This window comes from Bombus affinis, chromosome 6, assembly GCF_024516045.1.
Source record: "Bombus affinis isolate iyBomAffi1 chromosome 6, iyBomAffi1.2, whole genome shotgun sequence".
NCBI classification, from domain to species: domain Eukaryota; kingdom Metazoa; phylum Arthropoda; class Insecta; order Hymenoptera; family Apidae; genus Bombus; species Bombus affinis.
In genome coordinates, this window is record NC_066349.1 from 2,349,061 (window position 1) to 2,367,490 (window position 18,430).

Genomic DNA, 18,430 nt, shown 5'->3' on the forward strand with positions numbered 1-18,430 from the left:
TAAACATTTAGTTAGCATTCTTTCGCCGTGTGGCGACTATTCGGTGAACCCTTTGCTCGCGTTCGTCGTGAAGAAGGTCTTTCGGTGTAAATGAGTTTACGAACAAGTTGTCTACTTATGTTAAAGGAACACGAACGAATGTTTTTGATCGCTGGGTCCAAACTTGCCATAACTTTACGTTAAGCGCTAGACTAAAGAGAAAACAGGATGTATAACGGAGGAAAGACCTCGGAGGTTTCCGAGAAGCAGCCCGATTAATCGAGAATAAAAGGACGAAGAGACGCGAACTCTGTTATTAGGAAGGGAACTCGGTGAGAGAGCGAGCGAAAAGCCAAAGGCGAAGATTAAGATCCCATTTGCAGCGAGAAATTTTCGGAGTTTCCAACCAGAGTTACAATTCCCTGATCAATTCTTGACTTTGTAGTCACGATCTATTCCCTAACGAGACTGGCCACAAGTCGGATAGCACCGCGGCGAATTTGCCAACTGCATCTTTCCAACAAGTTCTCAAGTTTTGAAACGCGACTGAATTTATAAGAGAGTTCGCGTTTCTCAACTTTTAGTAAGTAGCGCGTTGGCGCGTATACGTGAAATCAACTCAACTAAACTCGTTACGTACAATTTTCAATCCCTGCGAGTATGCTCGACTTGTACGTCGACTCCACGCCACCTTTTTGCCCAGTTTCCGATTCGCCGATGATTCTCAACCTGCATGCTCGGCCGATTATATAGTTTGCCATTACGTTTCTTCGTTATGATAAGGAAGATCGAGAGAGGGTTTGGGGCGACATATTTATCACGACAAGTACCGTAGTATCAAGGCTCGCTAAACCAGATACATCTATCGGCGTGAATTTACTAATGTTGCTCCGATCCGCTGGAAGGCGATCATTTTCGATGTTTTTCCGACATTCGCGCTCGCAAGATCGAACCTCGTGCGGGAGAAAATGTGCGTCAGAATGGCAGGATAACGCGCGCGGTTTCCCGAATTGGACGGACATTTCCAGCGCCTGCGTAACATCGAGCACGCGTACGAAGTATATAGGAGAGCGGTTGCCGCTCGAGGCGTCACATTGCGTCCTCGAGTACATCCTTCGTCTTTCTGCAATAACCCACGTACAGGACATCGTCGATAAGCATCGTTTGGTATCGTTTGCCAGTTCAGAAATTCGAGGTGTCGCACGCTGCTTCTCAACTTGCAAACGAATCGAGTCGGAAAGCCGCCGCGCTCGTCCTTTTTCTTGGCTCGAAACGTTAAGATAAATAGATAAGGCTGATTAAAGAAGAGTTTCGAATCACCGTAATTCCGATCGCATCTCGGTCAAGATCTGGAGTGAGATCGTTCCATCGCGGGAAAGCTTCCTTCGATCCAAGCAAAGAAACGATCGATTCGCAAAAGGTGTACTCACGGATGCTGTAGTTTTACTCGAGAACCGCGAGATCATTCGGCGAACGAAGAAGCAAAATACAAATATAAATGGGCAACGGAGTGATTCCATTGATGTTAGTGGCGATGGTGCCCATAATCGGTGGTACTATCGGCCAGCGTGCTCTCAGCAAGAGGAACGCGCCAACGAATCTCGATTATCCCGACTATTCGACCAAATACGACGAGTATCCGGTGAGTAACTCGAAACATTCACGAAGCTTGTTTGCTTGTTCCTTTGTTGCGTCATAGTTCATCGTAACAAAAAGCACTACGTGGCTACGTGAACTCGTAGATTGACCGATGGTCACGTCAAAAGAAAGGTAAAGTTACATCGAAATGGGAGTGGACGTACAAGATCGTAGTCGAAGGGACAGTCGGACGACTTTTCTTAATATTTTAGCTACGAGTATCGTCCTGTCTAGATCGCTCGTGGATTCCTACGTCGTTTCAATTTGCATAAGATATAGTAGCGTAGCTTTGCAAACGATGTTCGATGCGACGATCGAATTCTATAACCATTCCAGTCTTTGCACCGTTTGATTCGAGCGAACCTTACCGGCAACATCTCGGCTACCGCAAATTAGAGAAATTTGTTTGCGGCGGTCGTAAATTTTCATTCTCTTCCAGTCGATTTCGCAAGGGAAGTAAACGGAGGGCGATTTTAAATCACAATCAACAAGTAGAGTCGCATGCTCTTCCGCTAGATTCTCCCTTCTCCCTATCTCTGTTTATCTTTGTGTTTGCGTTTTACGAATTTTCATTTTACCGTAAACGTCTTTGAAAAAGCTATAACGTGGTTTTCTTCGAAGAGCATCGATTCATCGTGTTTCCTACAAAATCACATTTAGCTGAAGATGTCTGGAGAAAGAGTGAAACTTCGACAACAAACATAAAACTTGCTGGTGTATCGTTCGATTTGTTTTGTAGCGATGTTCCGAAAAACGAAATAACTTGGAAAAGTTCGTGATCGGAAATACAAAGGATAGATCGTCGAGAAGGGAGATCGATATAGTCGCCTTTGCTTTCGATTCCAAACGAAAAGTATATAGGTTCCATCTAGTAATCGTGCGATAGAATATCCAATTCTTCTGTCGTTCGCTTCCCACAATTTTCATCTCTTCTGACATCCGCCTGAAATTTCATTCTTCTCGAATTTCTTTATTACTTGGTAGATTCATTTTCGCAGCTTTCTTTGTTTTGCGGTAAACGAGGTTTTTGCGTAAGCTGAGAATATTACTGTCACCGGTGTCGAGCGTTTTCTCATTTTTATTTGTTCCGTGGCGCTGAACGCGGAAGCTCGTTGTCGTTGAATAAATTCAATGATATTTCACTTTTCGCCGACCAATCGTACGCGTCTTTCAAACATACTAGTCTACCTTTTACCATTGATACCTTTTACCTTGATATTCATCGGCCAAGTCAATGTATGATTGCATTGCGAGCTTTCGCGTCGAATAAAGCGCAACAGTTGAAGATTCTTCGGATTAATCTTAAATCTACGTCAACGTCGATGCGACGATGTTTTTATCGATTTACACGCCGAACAATAAAACAGGAAAGTTTCGAACGTACGACGCACCGTGCAATCCTCTTTGACTAGTACGTTCGAGCGTTGTTTCCCGAAAATCTTCAACCTACGTTTAACCAACGTAAAAATTTACCTTCGAATACGATTTTTCTCTTTTCAAAAAAAAAAAAAAAAAAACATTGCAAAAAGTAGAGACCATCGACATTTTTAAAGTTAACAAAGTACGAATAACAAAGCTCGTACAAAGATCATCTCGGTCCCGTGTCAAAAGTTGATAAACTTCAAATTACAATTAAAGGTTTAATTGATACAATGCACGAATTTGAGGATCTTCCGACGCGATCGACCGATTTCAATTTAGAAAATTTTGCGATAAGGTGCTTTTTAAATTACGTTCGCAGTTCCATAAGTTTCAAGCACGTAACGTGCTTCTTGTTTTCGATGTTACATCGTCTTTCGAAGAAATATCTGCACCCTGCGTGTACTAAAACGATCGGCGAGTATTATAGAATCGTATTTTGCTGTTAATACAATTTCAACCAAAATGCGCTATGGACCCTTATTCAAAGTTTCCATACAATTACCGATGAAATTAAAACGAAATGGAAGCGACGCGACGTCGGGTCGCGCGGAATTCAATTACAATACTTACTATTAATCGGTCGGATTTTCTACCGATTAATTAATCGTTCGATTAATCCCTCTTGCGTAGCAATTTTCGTTCTGCTATTCTTGCAAATTGTTCTCGTTCTTCGAATCGTCGTCAATTAATAATCCTCCGCTAGACAGCTCGTTCGAGTAAAATCGAAACTGTCTCCCGATTCAATTCGAAATGAACAACTTCGACTTGTCGTTCGCTCGTTTAGTCGCAATCCATGCGCGTTAATTCAGACATCTGCCTCGAAGCTGAACCACTTAATTAATGAATTATTTCCAACTGCATTAATCATATTTACGTTCCACCGACGAAATAAGGCAACGCTAGTCTGCCCCGTTAACTTTACGCTAATTAGTCACCTTACACGTACGCTGCTTTCTATTAATTATTGGTTAATCCCGCAAACGATCAGCTTTTCGACCCGAGGTAGACACATTTTTCACGACGTACGATAATTACCCTGTACGACCTTTTTGGCCAATTATATATACATATATATATATGTAATGACAACGACGAGTTGGCTGTCCCTTCCATCTTTCGTTTATTTATCTTATCGATATTTATTATTTACTCGAACTCATTTCCATGTCATTAATGTTATTCGTCTATGCTGTACGACACAATTAAATCCGTATGCTTGCACGTCCGATTGAAAGCTACGGTTTAGATATCTGCTGGTGTTGTCGAGGAATGACGTCAGAGGAATTATCGTAATTCATATTATATTTATATACATCGAGTCGTATTAATGTCTTTTTGCAATATTTTATTCGCCCAACGTTGTAGAGATTGTCACCGTTTGTCTCCTTTCCTATCTCTTGCGACAAAGGTCACCCACCTATTTTTCTTCGTTAAGGAGTTAACAAGATTACGACCCTATGATATATGATGCAGGCCAAAATTCACACTGTTTCGTTCAGATGAAATCAATACTTAGAAGCAACTGAACGCCAGGACAAATTTTCCTCGGATCCGTCGATTAAATTTCTTAAATATCGATCGAGAAAACGTAGGTTTGCCATTTGATACGAATCCTATTGTTCTCACCAGATGTACCGTGAGAGAAAGAAATTTCGGATTTCGCTCTAATCTTTCATATAGAGTGTCAAGGGGCGAGTTAAGACACTGGTTGATATTTCCAGCGTTAAAGTCTCTGAAAGGATGTCGCATTGAGTCGTGTCATCTGAATAAGTTTCAATCGGCAACTTCGACACGTTTAAACTCCGGTGTTTCAATCTCTTCGATCCTTCTACGAGACTATTCGTCTTCGATCTGCCAGAATGTTTCCATCTTGATGTGGAGGATACGCTTTGAACGTTATTACTATCGTTTGTCGATAAAATACGAGAAAATAATGAGACAAAGTACAAAGCAGAGGAGAGAAGTTTCGCGGTCAAGCAATTCGTTTGGATTACGTGATGCCTAAAGAAGCGCGTCTCGTTGTTGTGCTCGGAGCTCATCTTTTCGCCATCGGCAACTTCGCGGCAATAACTTTTATGTGCCGGCTAATAAAAACGTGTCATCAACGTGACTTTAATCATCGTTAAATCGATTCAACGCCGTGTCGTCGAATTATTTGCGGCAGGAGACGATCGTTCTCTCACTGTCAAGATTAGATGAAGCTTTCTCTATCTTTCGATGCGTTTCTCGACTGTCAGCCGTCGCTCTAGTAACGTCTTAAGATGTTCTTTTTCTCAAACGGTTACAGGAAGATAGATTTTCGCAGAAGATGATACATATTATAGGGAACATTTTGAGGTCTCGTCAACGCTGTAACGAAACGCGGCTATCGCGATGATATCGATCAAATTTGAGATGAATCTGAAAATGTACATAAACGTCACAAGATATTTATTGGAAGAAACGGAACATAATCATAAACCACGATTAGTCGGGCTATTTTCCACGTTTAACATTACTGTTCATACTGTAGATATCTTAATTTTAGGTATTTTTTTTTTATTAATTATATAATGGATAATGCGCATAATCGTCTAAATTTTCTGCCACAAGTGTTCGAATATTTTTGTGAGCTACCGTATCTGTTGCTTTACACCTGGATGCGGGAATTATCGTGATACGTAAGTTTTTGTCGCAACGTCGTCCTTCGACAAGACAACGTCGATGAGCGCAGAAACAGTAGAACACCGAGGATAAGATGCGTTTTATTAAAAGCGTACTATTGGGCTGGCAACTAAGTGATTGCGGACTTTGTCATTAGGTGGTAGTGACAAAATCCGCAATCGCTTAGTTGTCAATCCAATACTTTTGTTTGCTTCGTTAGCCCGAATTTCGAAACGCAGAAACGTTCCTTCGGTGTATAGCGAGCGCACTCCGCGTGTACCTTCGCGAACGATGCGCTTCGATTCCACGGAACGGAGCAAATATCTCGAACCATAAATTTTCCCCGATATACGCCCACGCATTCTTTCTTCTTCATTTTCAGCATCTCGCGGCTGCTTTTTAACGCGTATTTATGCGACGAAGCATCTGGTTGGGCGGTCGCGATCTCCTTAAGCGCTCGCAAAACAACGATTTACAGTGATTGTTTGTTCCGGCGTAAGAAAAATGTTGAAACTTTCTTCGAAACCGCGCACGTTAACGCGAATGAAATTGCACTCGACGCAAGTTTCGAGCGACGTGATGCGTCGTACAGGTGCATACGTATAGCGTCCCGTGGCGTGCGTCGGTCGATGCTAAAATTTCAAATAGACTGAGTTATCGCACGAGTATGAGGACGTGACGATATTGAAAGCAACACATGGTCCGATTCGCGCGAAAGTTATGTCGGAAGAGATCGACAGGCTTTTCGAATTTGTCGACGAATGAATTCTCTTTGGTTGCAAGTGTTGCATCGATATTGGTAAAAGCGTCGACGTTAATCCATTATACGATCCATTTTTTGAAAGGAAAGCAGCAGCGTGTGTAAAATTCGAAATAATTCAACGTTTCGAGAGTTAGGCTGATCGTAAATCGCTCAGTGGTCATTGTTGCTCGTCACACTCGTTGCAGCGGCGTTTTCAACGAGACGAGTCAACTTTTAAAACGAAAGTGGATTCAACGTTACTTTTACGAAGGCTTTAAGAAAGCTATTTCGATCGAGTATAATGTAACTACGCTTTCGTTTTCTAAGAGTATAATCGAGCGAAGTAACAGACTCAGCAATAATCGTCAAATGGCCGTTTTTTCTTCTTCTCAAGGAAACTCTCTAGCAACGTTTGGAAAATTTCGAAGAAAGAAAATACTGGTAAAGATAAACGCGTGGGCTGTGCATCATTAAAACTTCATTCCCGCGGTTATTTTTTCCTGGAACGATAACTGAAACTATTTTTCCCGTTCCTTGACCCATTCAATTTCCCTTGCCGTGAAAATTCCCCTCGATTTTCCGGCAACCTAGCGACCCAACATCTAATCAACTAGTTTATCGCGATACTTACGATTAGGCGTCGCTCGGTTTCGTCCGCCGAATAGGAAAAAATAAACTTGAATGATATGCTTAATTAAACGAAGATACGTCGCCCACGTTATTTCTAGATTTATACTGTCGACTGTTGAACGTACAAAAATATACGAAGCTCTATACGTACAAGATTTTCCGTAAGGAAGAATTGTTCTCATATATATAAAAACGCTCTTTTTTTTCTTCTCCTTTTGTTTCTTCTTTTTTCTTTTTCCTGCAGTGGCCGCCAACGCATCGCGATCGAACGACTACGTGTTTCATTAGCCATTTCCATATCTATTTAAAACGAACAACAAATTTATTTGGATCGCACGTACGTACGTGTATGCACGCATTTACGCAGAACAGCGCCAACTCTCTCCAACTCGAAATAAATCGATTAATTTGTCCGTCTTTGTCCGCGCGACGTCCATCCGGCTGTGTTGCCCTCCGTGCAATGTTCGTCGGTTACTAAAATTAGCGATAAAGAAATTGGCTGGAAATAGTGTTTAACACGCGAATATTGTTCGACGATACGCGAGCCGGTAAAACGATTACGATACTTGGCCTGTCGGCATTGAAACAACTAAATAGATGACTTTGGCGGCCGCTATGCCGTCAACAATTATACTCATTTTGGCGTGACGAATGCCCACGTAATGATAGCTTGCGTTTTGCAATTGCCTCGGTGACTACGATTTGTGTTCGTAGGTAGACGAGCTTTATCGCGCGAAAATAGTTCTTCTGTCCGACGAAAGTAAAAAGAAAACGGAACAACGGTCCGCTGGAAGAGTATTAACTCCGGAGGTCTTAAACGCCATAAAAAATTGGTCATTGAAAGTCAATGGGTGAAAGGAACGCGACGAATCGAATCTCTAACGATCGATGTTCGGCGTAGAACAAAACTAGAAAATTTTCTGTAAACGATCCGTTAGAACGTTGGAACATCCGGTTTCGGTTGGCTCTGTTCGGTGTGTTTGTCGATCGTATCGCATCGTATCGGCGCCCATTCGGAATTTAATTATCGATAAGCGACAAAGCTTCGATGTCCACGCATTTGTGATTAAATTAGCGATAAGGGCCGACAATGATACAATAATCGGACGACGCGTTATCGCGCTTGATCGCGCTAAGAACAAAGCTCACGATATTTGATAGATAGAGCTTTCAAGTCACGTTAGGAGCATCGATTTTAATTAAATTTTTCAGCAACGATCGAGCGATCGCGCGAGTAACAAGCAGCTCTCTGCTATATTCTAATAACGCATCAAGGATCATCTCGGCCTTTTGTAGTCAATGGTTATTAACTATCCTCTTTGTTGTCCAACTCGTAATCCTAACACGTGTGTCATTTGCCAACAGATTCTACAAAGTGTCCTTTCCTTCGATCGCTATAAAAAACAAATCAAGCTCTATCGGTTTTTTGTCCCATTTTACGAAGATGTTCCTTACATAATCCTGAAGATAGAATCCACTTTGCTCTTTGTATCGTGACTAAGCTCTTTTCTTTTGGCACGTGACACAGTTCGCTCATCGTGTTAAAGTAAAAAAGACCGGACAAGATGGATAAAATGTTGCTCGTTTATCTGTTTTTCAAAGATGCGATATGCTCGTGCGCCACATGTTACGATACATTACACGCGCGCGAAAGAACATTTGTCTTCGCGTTAACGCGTACTTCTCGAAATTTTCCACTAACTGTGGCAATTTTAATTTTGACGTTTCGTGGCATTCGAAAGTGGATCCACGAATGGATGACGCGTGCATAACACGTCACTAATACGATAAGTTGTACATAATATATTACACAATCTGATCAAAGAACGAGTGATGGAACGCGTACTAGTAAATGAATTCATCGGTGTGTATTCGAGATAAAATAACTTGTTACTTTGACAATTTATTCCTTCCTTGATTTATTGTAGAAAGAGAGAGATATTTCTAAAAGTTCAAAGAATTTCAATATATTTACTAAGAGAAACTCGAATGAAATGTAATCGATTCGCTTCCACCTTGCACAATGAAATTTGTGTTACGGCTGGGACATCGATGCGTTCCAATTAAAAGGAATTATTTAAGAGACGAGAAAATTTCAGCGGTGAGCAGTGGTTTCGGCATCGACGAGAGAGGTTTAATTTTGTTCAAGTTCCATCGGGATCATCTTTCATTACTCGATAAATCAAAGTTCGATAAATTTATTTCAAGTAAATTCCTCCATATTCGATAGACTTTTACCAATAAAATGACACCGCCGCTCAACTACGTACGAGGACATTCGAAGGTTATTGAAAATCGTTTACAGAATCGAAAGTTGCGCGATTAAAGTCGTTCGATATGTTTTTACGCTCTGCACTGCAGCCTCGATTTCTCCGGTAAATACGTATCTGTTAACGTTTTTTTTTTTTTTCAGACTTTGTAAACCTTCATTGCCGCTCAAAAATACATGGATAATTGCTGTTTTTAATACAACGTACTTTAGCTGGAAAAACACAGACTCGGGGCAATTTTATACTTCAACAGACATGACACGTAGGATAATAAAATTTACTTTTAAAAGTTATACGCAATAAAAGAATTGTTAGATCGCGTATTTACCTAAATATAAATATGTTTCTTAGGAGATGCCCAGTTTTTCACACATCCCTATGCAAAATCAATTACGTTTCCAATAGTTGCATTAATCGCGTTTGCAAACGTGGTAATTTTCTTGGCCACCGATTAGACTTCTTTCGCGAATCGCTTCCTGCATTTAAGAAAAGTGTTAAAAGTACTAGAAATGCTGAAAAATGTTAAAACCTATCTTTATTACTAATCGCAATTATCTGTTCGTTTTATGTTATCGTATTTCTTTATTGTATCGAAGGGTGCCAGCTGTTCGTAATTAAATAAATAAATAATAAGAAGAAGAATTAAAATAGATAATTCATATTTTATATCCGAGCATTAATTTGCCATTAATTCATACGTGTATTCGCGTATAGTTTATATAAAATGTCCACTTGCGTACTTGTACGCGACAGTATGTTGGATAAAGCATTGTTTGCTTGAGAGTAAATCTACGAAAAGGTTTCGAGTAAGCCCATCAATAAGTTCTTATCGGATTTGCTAATGTCAGCGTGTTCGACAGAAGGAAGAGATATTTCTTCTTCGATTGTTTCTAATACCAGTGGGACGGCCGTAGGATAAAGACGCCTTTACTCGATGCTTCTTTTTCGATTACGTGCAAGTTTCTGTACGCTGTTGTCGATTGGTGGCAGAGAATTTTAATTACTTTTGACTTTCTTCCAGCTGTTCGCGTGTTACTGTCATCGGCGACATTTTCGTTCTTCGCTTTTGCCCTGCGTCGCTTCGAGCTAACCATCTGAGAACAAAACTTGAACCGACCTTTTCTTACAGTTCATTCACGAATACCACTTTCTTTCTATTTAGCAAGGGCATAATAAAACATTGCTAGTAAATTGTTTTCTTTTCAACGGAATGACGGAGGGGAAATCAACCGGTATAGTTGACAGTTCGTTTGCTGGGAATCAAAAGAGAAATAGGTAAGAGAGCTTTCTTGGAACGAGTAAGGAAGAATTCGCGGGAAGAAAAATCGCTTGGCATATCTGCAAACCAGTTGTTTTTATGTTTCCGCTGGTGTTACAGATCAGTCATCCGTTTGCGCGACTATTTGTCGAATTTCAGTTGTCGCGATTTTTATGATACGTCACGAGTAAATAAAAGCCGATTGAGAATCCTGTGGGAAATCGCTCGGGTCGTATAATAGCAAGAAAGAACCGCGTTTATTTACCTCGGCGTATGTACGTTACATGCACGTCGGCTTACTTTTCCGAGGGAAATAAAAATTTTGCCGGTCACCGGTTTCCATGGTCACAGGAAATTGAACATATCCTGACCCAGCTAATTGCGTTATCTTTTATTTTATTTTATATTATTGTGAATTAAATCCATTAGATCCGTTTAATCGTATCACGGTCAATTTTATCTCTATATTATGGATATACGATTACTTTACGATACACCCGATTACTAGGATGAAATGTGAACGTTCGTTGCTCTCTCCGATACGCTTCGGTAAGATGTAACTTGCCTTGGTCGAAGAGGAACCCAAATGATATAATAGTCGAGCAAATTGGCTAACTAATTTGAAACGTGTAATGAAGGCGATAATTAGATCCGCATCGAGTTGCCAACTTTCGGAAAGCTTCGAGCAACGACGAGATAATCGAGTGGAATCCTTTGGCTCGTTAAATCCTTCAAATATGTATATTCCGTGTCCTCGAAAACCGAGGACCTTATTTTCCATTAATTTTCTCGAAATGAAACAATTATTGCTATCAAACTGTAGGATATATTGTATAATCTCGCGATCGTCTTAAGATTTATATTTTACGTCAAAGAAACATTGATTTCTGCCAATTGTCGAGTTAAAGAAAGATTAATCTCTAACAAAACTGTATGTAACGTGTTATAAATTCGCCTTTCTTATTGTTAGTTCGTCAAAGTAATCGAGAAGTTGACAAGCTTACAGATTACAAATGGAAAATACAAAGAGATGGGCTATCGATACTGTTCGTTTCCGTTGGAGAAGATAATTTGTCGCGAAGAAACAGATATTCATCGACTGATGTCGCAAGAAAGTTGTTCGAACGAAAACTACGTGGGTTTTCCTCCGTTTATCTAAAGTAAACTCCTGCCTTTCTGCTATTTCTCGGAAACTTTACGATTGATAAAAATACTAACAAGTCGAATTCGTGCGAAACGGAATTATTAATATGGCAGAATAGAGATCGGCAACGGTTAAAATTAGCGGAAGATGGAAGAGAATTTCCTAGATCCTATTTTCACCCTGGTTGGACTTTATCCCAGAAACGTGAAGCGAGAAATGTGAAAGAAAATGAGCAGGAGATTCACGTCAGGTGGCGTGATTCAGCGTTAAAACTCCACGGCAATTATCCTCCGGTCTAATTAATTTTAATTGGCGTAAACATTAAATATCAGGAGTAAGGGACGCGAAAGATCGATGAAAACGAGCAGGATAACAACAGAACCACCTTGTGTCCGTGTATTACAGTCCACGCCGCTTGATACCATTCAATTAATTATCGCGTAAATCCTACGCACGTGTAATTACCATACTAGTGAATACCGCAAGTCGTGGTAAGCGTTATTATCACACCGATCCATCCCTTGATCGAATCAAACTTTCTTTTCCAGGTGGTAGTGCCAAAGAGGGCGGCTCTTTTGTTCGATCAATTGATGGTCGCGTTGCAAAAAGTGGTGGACAACCAGAACAGAGGAGAACTCGGAGGCAGAACGTTGCCGGGGCCATCGGGGCCTCACCTGCCGGTGGGAAATTCGCAAAAAATTCCTTCAACGGACGAGCAAACGGTGAAGGTCGCATTACAACTTGTCTTACATACTTCTTTGCATGTACTCTCTAACAAATTCGTTCAGAAAGCTACGCTCTTTATGCAAAAGTGAATTTTTCGAAATCAATTTTCATTTGTTATACAGATGGACCTTCAACGGCGCGGACAGGCCAAAGGACGGGTTTACTGGCGTTGTTACTTCAACGCTGTAACATGCTTCAAGAGAAAGTGATAATGAACCAACGTAACCAGTCTACACCGCGACTTCGAAACCCGATTCGACCACGAGATTCCTCGCATGCTTTTCCCGATCAAAAGAGAAACAAATAAAACACAAACTCAGGTCAAACTATACCCTAAGTCCAAAAATGATTCTGTCTTTTCTTATGAATCGGACTTACCACTTGTCAGCCTGCGAATTATCGAATCTATTTGTCTACCTCTTCGATGCTGTTCCTTTCTCTTATCCGTTATTAATCACAGTGAAAGCAACAGTTGTATTAAACAGTGTGTCAGCTTATATATATCATTCTGGTTTATAAAGCGTTCGACATACAAGTATCGATTAAACGTATCTACTTAAAGTGCATCAAACTGGATGAACCGTATTCACTCGACTGCTTCAAAATTTAAGCAATCCCTTATTCATGCATGACATATGCCCTAACATTACCCATCGTATCCTGATCCCCTGAATAATTCGCCTAGAAGGTAAGTCTATTTCAATAGGAGGAATAATTAATAAGATTACAAGCCGTACACGAGAGGCGATACTTTTATTCGTATCATTTATTAAAAAAGAAACGTTACAAGAACGAAATATGCAAGTATCGTCAATTATCGCTCCGTACAATCACGTGCTTTCATGGCTGTGGATAATCTTTCCAAACATAGAACTAATTCACAATGTTTGGTATATGGAAACATATCCACAGCAACAGCTTTTATCGGCACCATAGGTTCACCGGTGTATTGCTTTGAGACGGGTCTAGCTAGATCCACTAAATTTTTCGCAGCTGCTCGAGGATCACAAGATATATATATTAATCTTGATAACTTTTTCGCCTTGCGCATAGTCAATAACGCTCTTTGATCTGGAATAAACATGTTTATACTTATACATATTTTCGTCAAAGTTAACAAAGATCACGTTAACGATGTCTTACGAAGTCCGGCTCGCGGTGGGTCCACGACAGCGATAATATCGGGCTTAGTGGTTCTTCGAATTACAGGGGACAAAACATCTTCGGCTTTACCAACAAAAAATTCGCAGTTTGATACTTCGTTCGCGACAACGTTTTCCTTCGCGTCTTTGATAGCATCCTCTATCATTTCTATTCCAAACACCTCGCCACAATACTAAAATCGTTTCTGTCTATTTCTTGTCCATATGATGTTTTATTTAATTATTGATTATTTTCGATACCTTTGAAAATGCAAGGCCTATCGTTCCGGTACCACAACAGATATCCAGAAGCGCAGTATCCACGGTCGGTTTTGCCAAATCAATCGCTGCTTTGTACAATACTTCAGCGCCTAACGTGTTCACTTGAAAGAACGCTTGAGGAGATATACGAAATTTCATACCCAACAACATTTCCTCTATGTATTTCGTGCCGCTAATGTGATAAAAATTGTTTTCACTTTTTCCGTCGACGCTTCTAATTAGAAATAAAAAGCAACTTAATTAAGCGAACGAAACTTAGTTAGCTATTGAACACTCTGCCAATTATTATACTTTAGTTTCATTATTTGAAGATATAACGATGTTACTCGTGCTTGTACGCCATTTCCGGTTTCAAAGAAAGTTTTGAGTTGCAATTGTAATTCCCCTAATTTTTCTGAGCTTAAATCTTGTGGATGCATTCCCACTATTACCATCAAATCGTTGCAAAGAGTGCTTCTAACAGTAACTTGTCTCCAATACCCACTATGATCAACTGGATCGAAAGGCTTTAATTCAGTATTTTTTATGAACTCTTCAAGCACCTAAAATACTCTCAATACAAAAAACAAATCTTAGAACTCAAATTGGAAGAAACCTAAGCAACTTACCTTAACTACAACTTTCATTGTGTTAGGAATGTGACAAAGATTATCAATAGGTCCCACTGCCGTGGAACCAGATGCGTAACTAGATAATCTGAATCCTATTACAACTTCATTTTCTTTTTCGCTTTTACCTGAATTAAATCGATATTAAACATGATATATTTATCATAATCTATCAGAAGGATAAATAAATTTCATATATGGAATTACCAACTGTAAATTCACATTTATTCCTATACTCTGTGATTGTATCTGTACTCAAAATGGGAAGCAATTCACAAGGCAATCCATGATATTTAGTTTTTTGATGATTTAACCATTCTAAAAGATCACCCTTACTTTCTTTTAACATTTGTTTACAAATAGTTGATAGAATCAAACTCATTTCTTTTTGTTTCAGTTCCAACTAAAAGCACATTATTCTCAAGTTTCTATTATATACATTTTATCTTGTATTGTCTTACTTGACTTGGATAAGGCATTTCCCAAAGGGGAATCGTAGTTAATTTAACTTTATCTTCTATGGATATATTTTGATCATCTTTATCTAATTTTAAACGCTTCTTTGTAGTTTCTTCTTCTAGTCTCCTTTTTACAAATGGATCTGGTGCAGGTTTTGCAATCTATTTTTAATAGATAAAAATACTTTATCTACATATGCATATAATGATACTAAGTATCAAGATTTGGTAAAATCTTCATGATATAATTTACATTCAATTTAATAAGAACTGCGATATATAAGAAATGTTTTGCATATAGATTAAGAGGAAGATATGTAAAATAATATAACACTAAATTAAAATACCTGAGCACTAAGCGTACAATTTTTCCATAAAATTCCATTTAATATTTCTATAGCTTTCCGACGATTCTCCTCGTTTCTAAAAGATACATAAAGCCATCCACTGCTCCGTTTTGGTGGCTTTATTTTACATGACTGCAACTCTAGCTTCTCATTTAAAAGTTTTTTAAATTCACCAATTCCATAATATTTTGGTAACCCGTGTACCTCAATTTTATACTTTTCTGACGTAAAATCAGCTCTTTCGAGGTATGCGTAAGGATTCTTTTCTACTTCGGTAGGTTCGTTTGAAGTCATATTTTTTTAAAACTTTTGTTCAATTGTATTTTACGTGATTGATTCAGTGAACATATCAATTTTTACTAATAAATGTAAACATTTAATCTAGCCACTTATTTTCTTCCAACCTTGATACTCGTGTACTCCATTTGTTATATCAGGTTATGTTCGCACTTAACCTGAGATCAATATAAATTATTATGTCCATTGGCTTTGATTTGGATAAGAAAACATTCTAGATTGATATCGTAAAAGAATAAATGAATGAATATAAAACATTTATATTACTTTATTTCAACTATTTATATCTATAAAGATATTCTTAATAGACCTATTATCAGTTAAAAGATATTAGATACTAAAAAATCAAATATCAGACTTTTATTGAATGTTTATTTTGCTTATCAATCATTTTCATGCCGCTACCTTAAAAGTGTTATTTTTTTGTGCCTAGATGAATCAGCAAGCTCAAAGTTGTTATTTGAAAAGCAATGATAAAACACTAAAGACAGTGTATTTACCACATAAAAAATCAATTATATTGGGTCGTTCTGAAGAGACAAATATTACTGATACAAAATGCTCTAGACAACAAGGTTATAATTTCACACCTTGCTCTATGCAATTATCAATTATTTTGATTCATACTTTATCTATAATGTGCATTGTGTATCATTTTTTCTAGTACAATTATATGCAGACTATGAGGAGCACAAAGTTTTTATTCAACAAATTGGACTTAGGCCCTGTGGTTTTAATGGCTTTAAAACACGTAAAGATGTTAAATTTATAGGCGATCATGATGATAATTTAGAAATCTTATATGGAAAGCATATTTATCAAATTGAATTTAATCCTCCACCTTTTAAAACTACTTTACCAAAGAAAAGAAATAGGGGCATAGAGATATGTAATGAAAATGAAGAAAATTCTTATAAAATAGTTAAAGTTGAGGATGATAATATTCAAAATGAAGACTACAAAACTCAGGAAAAAGAAGCACGAATAGAAAAGAAGCATATAAAAAATACTCCTGATATTTTGAAATTTATAAACAGAAATAAAGTAATTTCTGATAAACTTGAAGATGTAGATAATATGATAGATTTAGATACTGAACAGGACACATGGGAAAGTAAGGAAAGTGGAGCATTATTAATATATACAACACAGGGTGTGGAAAGTCGTTCAAAGGTAAATTAAAGGAATATTGACATTTTTAAGAATGGATTAAATCTTCTCATTTTTAGATAGCAGCATATGATATGGATGGAACCTTAATAAAAACAAAATCTGGTTTAGTATTTCCAAAGGATTATGATGATTGGCAACTTATATATCCTGATGTGCCAAAAAAATTACACAAACTTCATAATGATGGCTATAAAATAGTAATTTTCACTAATCAAGGATCTATTGGATCTGGAAAGTTAAATCCAAAATTTTTCAAGAATAAACTTAAAAATATAATACAAAAAATTAGGGTTCCAATACAGGTATACTTCTTTTTCTATAAATTTACAATAAGTAGAATAATCTTATATGTAATTCACAAATTCATTTGCAGATATTTATAGCTACTGGAAATAACATCTATAGAAAACCAGCAATTGGAATGTGGCAAAAACTGGAGGAGGTAATGATTATTTTATAAAACGGTTATTCTTACCATGGAAATTTTGATTTTAAATAATTTCTTTACAGAAGAATGATTCTATATCAATTGATAAAGATAATTCCTTTTACGTTGGAGATGCAGCCGGACGCCCAAAAAATTGGGCTCCCGGAAAAAAGAAAGATCATTCGTCAGTTGACCGATTGCTAGCACTTAATTTGGGTTTAAAATTTTATACGCCAGAGGAACATTTTCTCGGTCATAAACAGGCCCATTTTGAATTGCCTACATTTGATCCAAAAAATTTACCGGATGGAGAGATATGCTCGGGAAGCAATATAACTTCAAGCAGTCAAGAAGTAATAATTTTTACTAAACATTGTTTGAAAGTAATCCTTAAACATGTAATTCTTATATATAATTTATATGTTTAGATTATTCTAATGGTTGGTTGTCCTGGTTCTGGGAAATCACATTTTGCAAGAAATTATTTAAAACATTATGGATATGTTAATAGAGATACTCTGGGAAGTTGGCAGAAATGTATTACTATAATGGAAAAACACATAAACGAAAAAGATAGCGTAGTTATAGATAATACTAATCCTGATTGCGTGTCAAGGCAGAGATATATCGAAATAGCGAAAAAATATAACATACCCGTAAGATGCTTCGTTATGTTAACAAGTATTGACCATGCAAAACATAACAATAAGGTAATAGTCCAATTTGGAATGATAAAACGAAATTTACAATATAAATGTAAATACTATACTGAATACTTTATTTCAGTTTCGGGAATTAACCGATCCTAGTCACGTTAAAGTTAACGACCTGATTATTAATTCTTATGTGTAAGTAAAATCAAAACTAAATCTATACAAAGCTTATCGTATTGAAATATTTTTAGGAAATCTTATCAGCAACCAAGTTTAGAGGAAGGCTTTACAGAAATTGTTCATGTAAACTTCGTTCCAAAATTTCAAAAAGAAGAAGATCGTCAGTTTTATGAAATGTATTTGCTTGAAAGATAAATGAAATTTTGTTTACAAAGTACAAATTAATTTAATTAATGCACGTGTTGTAATTATTAGTCTCTAGTAAAATAGAATAAAGTATTGTATTATTATTTTATAAGTAGACATATCGAATTTGTTTGTATAACTTGATGTCAAAAATTTTAAATTATTAGCTGTATTTGCTCATAATTTTTAATAAAACAGCTTCTTTTTTTATATTTATCCACTTGT

General features: G+C 37.7%; 5 protein-coding genes across 13 annotated transcripts in view; 3 read left to right on the plus strand and 2 right to left on the minus strand.

The window, feature by feature from the left end:
* Nucleotides 1-7,528, minus strand: part of LOC126917162 (prohormone-1) — a 26,052-nt gene extending 18,524 nt beyond the window's left edge. The window contains exon 1 of the mRNA XM_050723754.1: nt 7,400-7,528. The gene's annotated coding sequence lies outside the window, so the exon portion shown is untranslated. The remainder of the gene's footprint in view (nt 1-7,399) is intronic.
* Nucleotides 1-18,430, plus strand: part of LOC126917105 (mucin-4-like) — an 89,937-nt gene that overhangs the window by 45,541 nt on the left and 25,966 nt on the right. The gene's annotated exons all lie outside the window — the stretch shown is intronic.
* LOC126917159 (uncharacterized) lies at nt 1,040-13,023 on the plus strand. 3 transcript variants are annotated; one of them, XM_050723745.1, is made up of 3 exons: nt 1,040-1,621; nt 12,275-12,490; nt 12,575-13,023. In XM_050723745.1, exons 1-3 carry the CDS (start codon nt 1,478-1,480, stop codon nt 12,659-12,661), a joined length of 447 nt encoding a protein of 148 aa, XP_050579702.1. In that variant the 5' UTR covers nt 1,040-1,477; the 3' UTR covers nt 12,662-13,023. The 3 variants fall into 3 exon arrangements, with proteins under 3 accessions (XP_050579702.1, XP_050579704.1, XP_050579703.1); XM_050723747.1 differs by having other exon boundaries at nt 1,042-1,621; nt 12,275-12,448; XM_050723746.1 differs by having other exon boundaries at nt 1,043-1,621; nt 12,275-12,454.
* LOC126917130 (tRNA (uracil-5-)-methyltransferase homolog A) lies at nt 13,187-15,583 on the minus strand. The gene is made up of 8 exons (XM_050723675.1): nt 15,290-15,583; nt 14,946-15,104; nt 14,692-14,887; nt 14,485-14,612; nt 14,168-14,418; nt 13,856-14,090; nt 13,596-13,788; nt 13,187-13,523 (listed from the first exon to the last, which is right to left on the minus strand). Exons 1-8 carry the CDS (start codon nt 15,581-15,583, stop codon nt 13,267-13,269), a joined length of 1,713 nt encoding a protein of 570 aa, XP_050579632.1. The 3' UTR covers nt 13,187-13,266.
* Nucleotides 15,422-18,421, plus strand: LOC126917129 (uncharacterized protein F21D5.5). Of its 2 annotated transcripts, XM_050723673.1 has the most exons (10): nt 15,458-15,563; nt 15,693-15,726; nt 16,020-16,161; nt 16,251-16,759; nt 16,816-17,061; nt 17,133-17,201; nt 17,270-17,539; nt 17,615-17,896; nt 17,973-18,034; nt 18,091-18,421. In XM_050723673.1, exons 1-10 carry the CDS (start codon nt 15,538-15,540, stop codon nt 18,212-18,214), a joined length of 1,764 nt encoding a protein of 587 aa, XP_050579630.1. In that variant the 5' UTR covers nt 15,458-15,537; the 3' UTR covers nt 18,215-18,421. The 2 variants fall into 2 exon arrangements, with proteins under 2 accessions (XP_050579631.1, XP_050579630.1); XM_050723674.1 differs by lacking the exon at nt 15,693-15,726 and having other exon boundaries at nt 15,422-15,563.

Bases quoted from the DNA above. Each gene is read 5' to 3' on its own strand.
- LOC126917159 (XM_050723745.1), top strand. From the start codon at position 1,478: ATGGGCAACGGAGTGATTCCATTGATGTTAGTGGCGATGGTGCCCATA. The intron at 1,622-12,274 runs GTGAGTAACTCG...TTTCTTTTCCAG, and splicing joins CCAAATACGACGAGTATCCG to GTGGTAGTGCCAAAGAGGGC. The intron at 12,491-12,574 runs GTACTCTCTAAC...TTTGTTATACAG, and splicing joins TCTTACATACTTCTTTGCAT to ATGGACCTTCAACGGCGCGG.
- LOC126917129 (XM_050723673.1), top strand. From the start codon at position 15,538: ATGCGTAAGGATTCTTTTCTACTTCG. The intron at 15,564-15,692 runs GTAGGTTCGTTT...ATTTTCTTCCAA, and splicing joins AAGGATTCTTTTCTACTTCG to CCTTGATACTCGTGTACTCC. The intron at 17,897-17,972 runs GTAATAGTCCAA...ACTTTATTTCAG, and splicing joins ATGCAAAACATAACAATAAG to TTTCGGGAATTAACCGATCC.
- LOC126917130 (XM_050723675.1), bottom strand. From the start codon at position 15,583: ATGACTTCAAACGAACCTACCGAAGTAGAAAAGAATCCTTACGCATAC. The intron at 14,613-14,691 runs GTAATTCCATAT...GATTTAATTCAG, and splicing joins TAAATGTGAATTTACAGTTG to GTAAAAGCGAAAAAGAAAAT. The intron at 14,419-14,484 runs GTAAGTTGCTTA...AGAGTATTTTAG, and splicing joins CAATGAAAGTTGTAGTTAAG to GTGCTTGAAGAGTTCATAAA.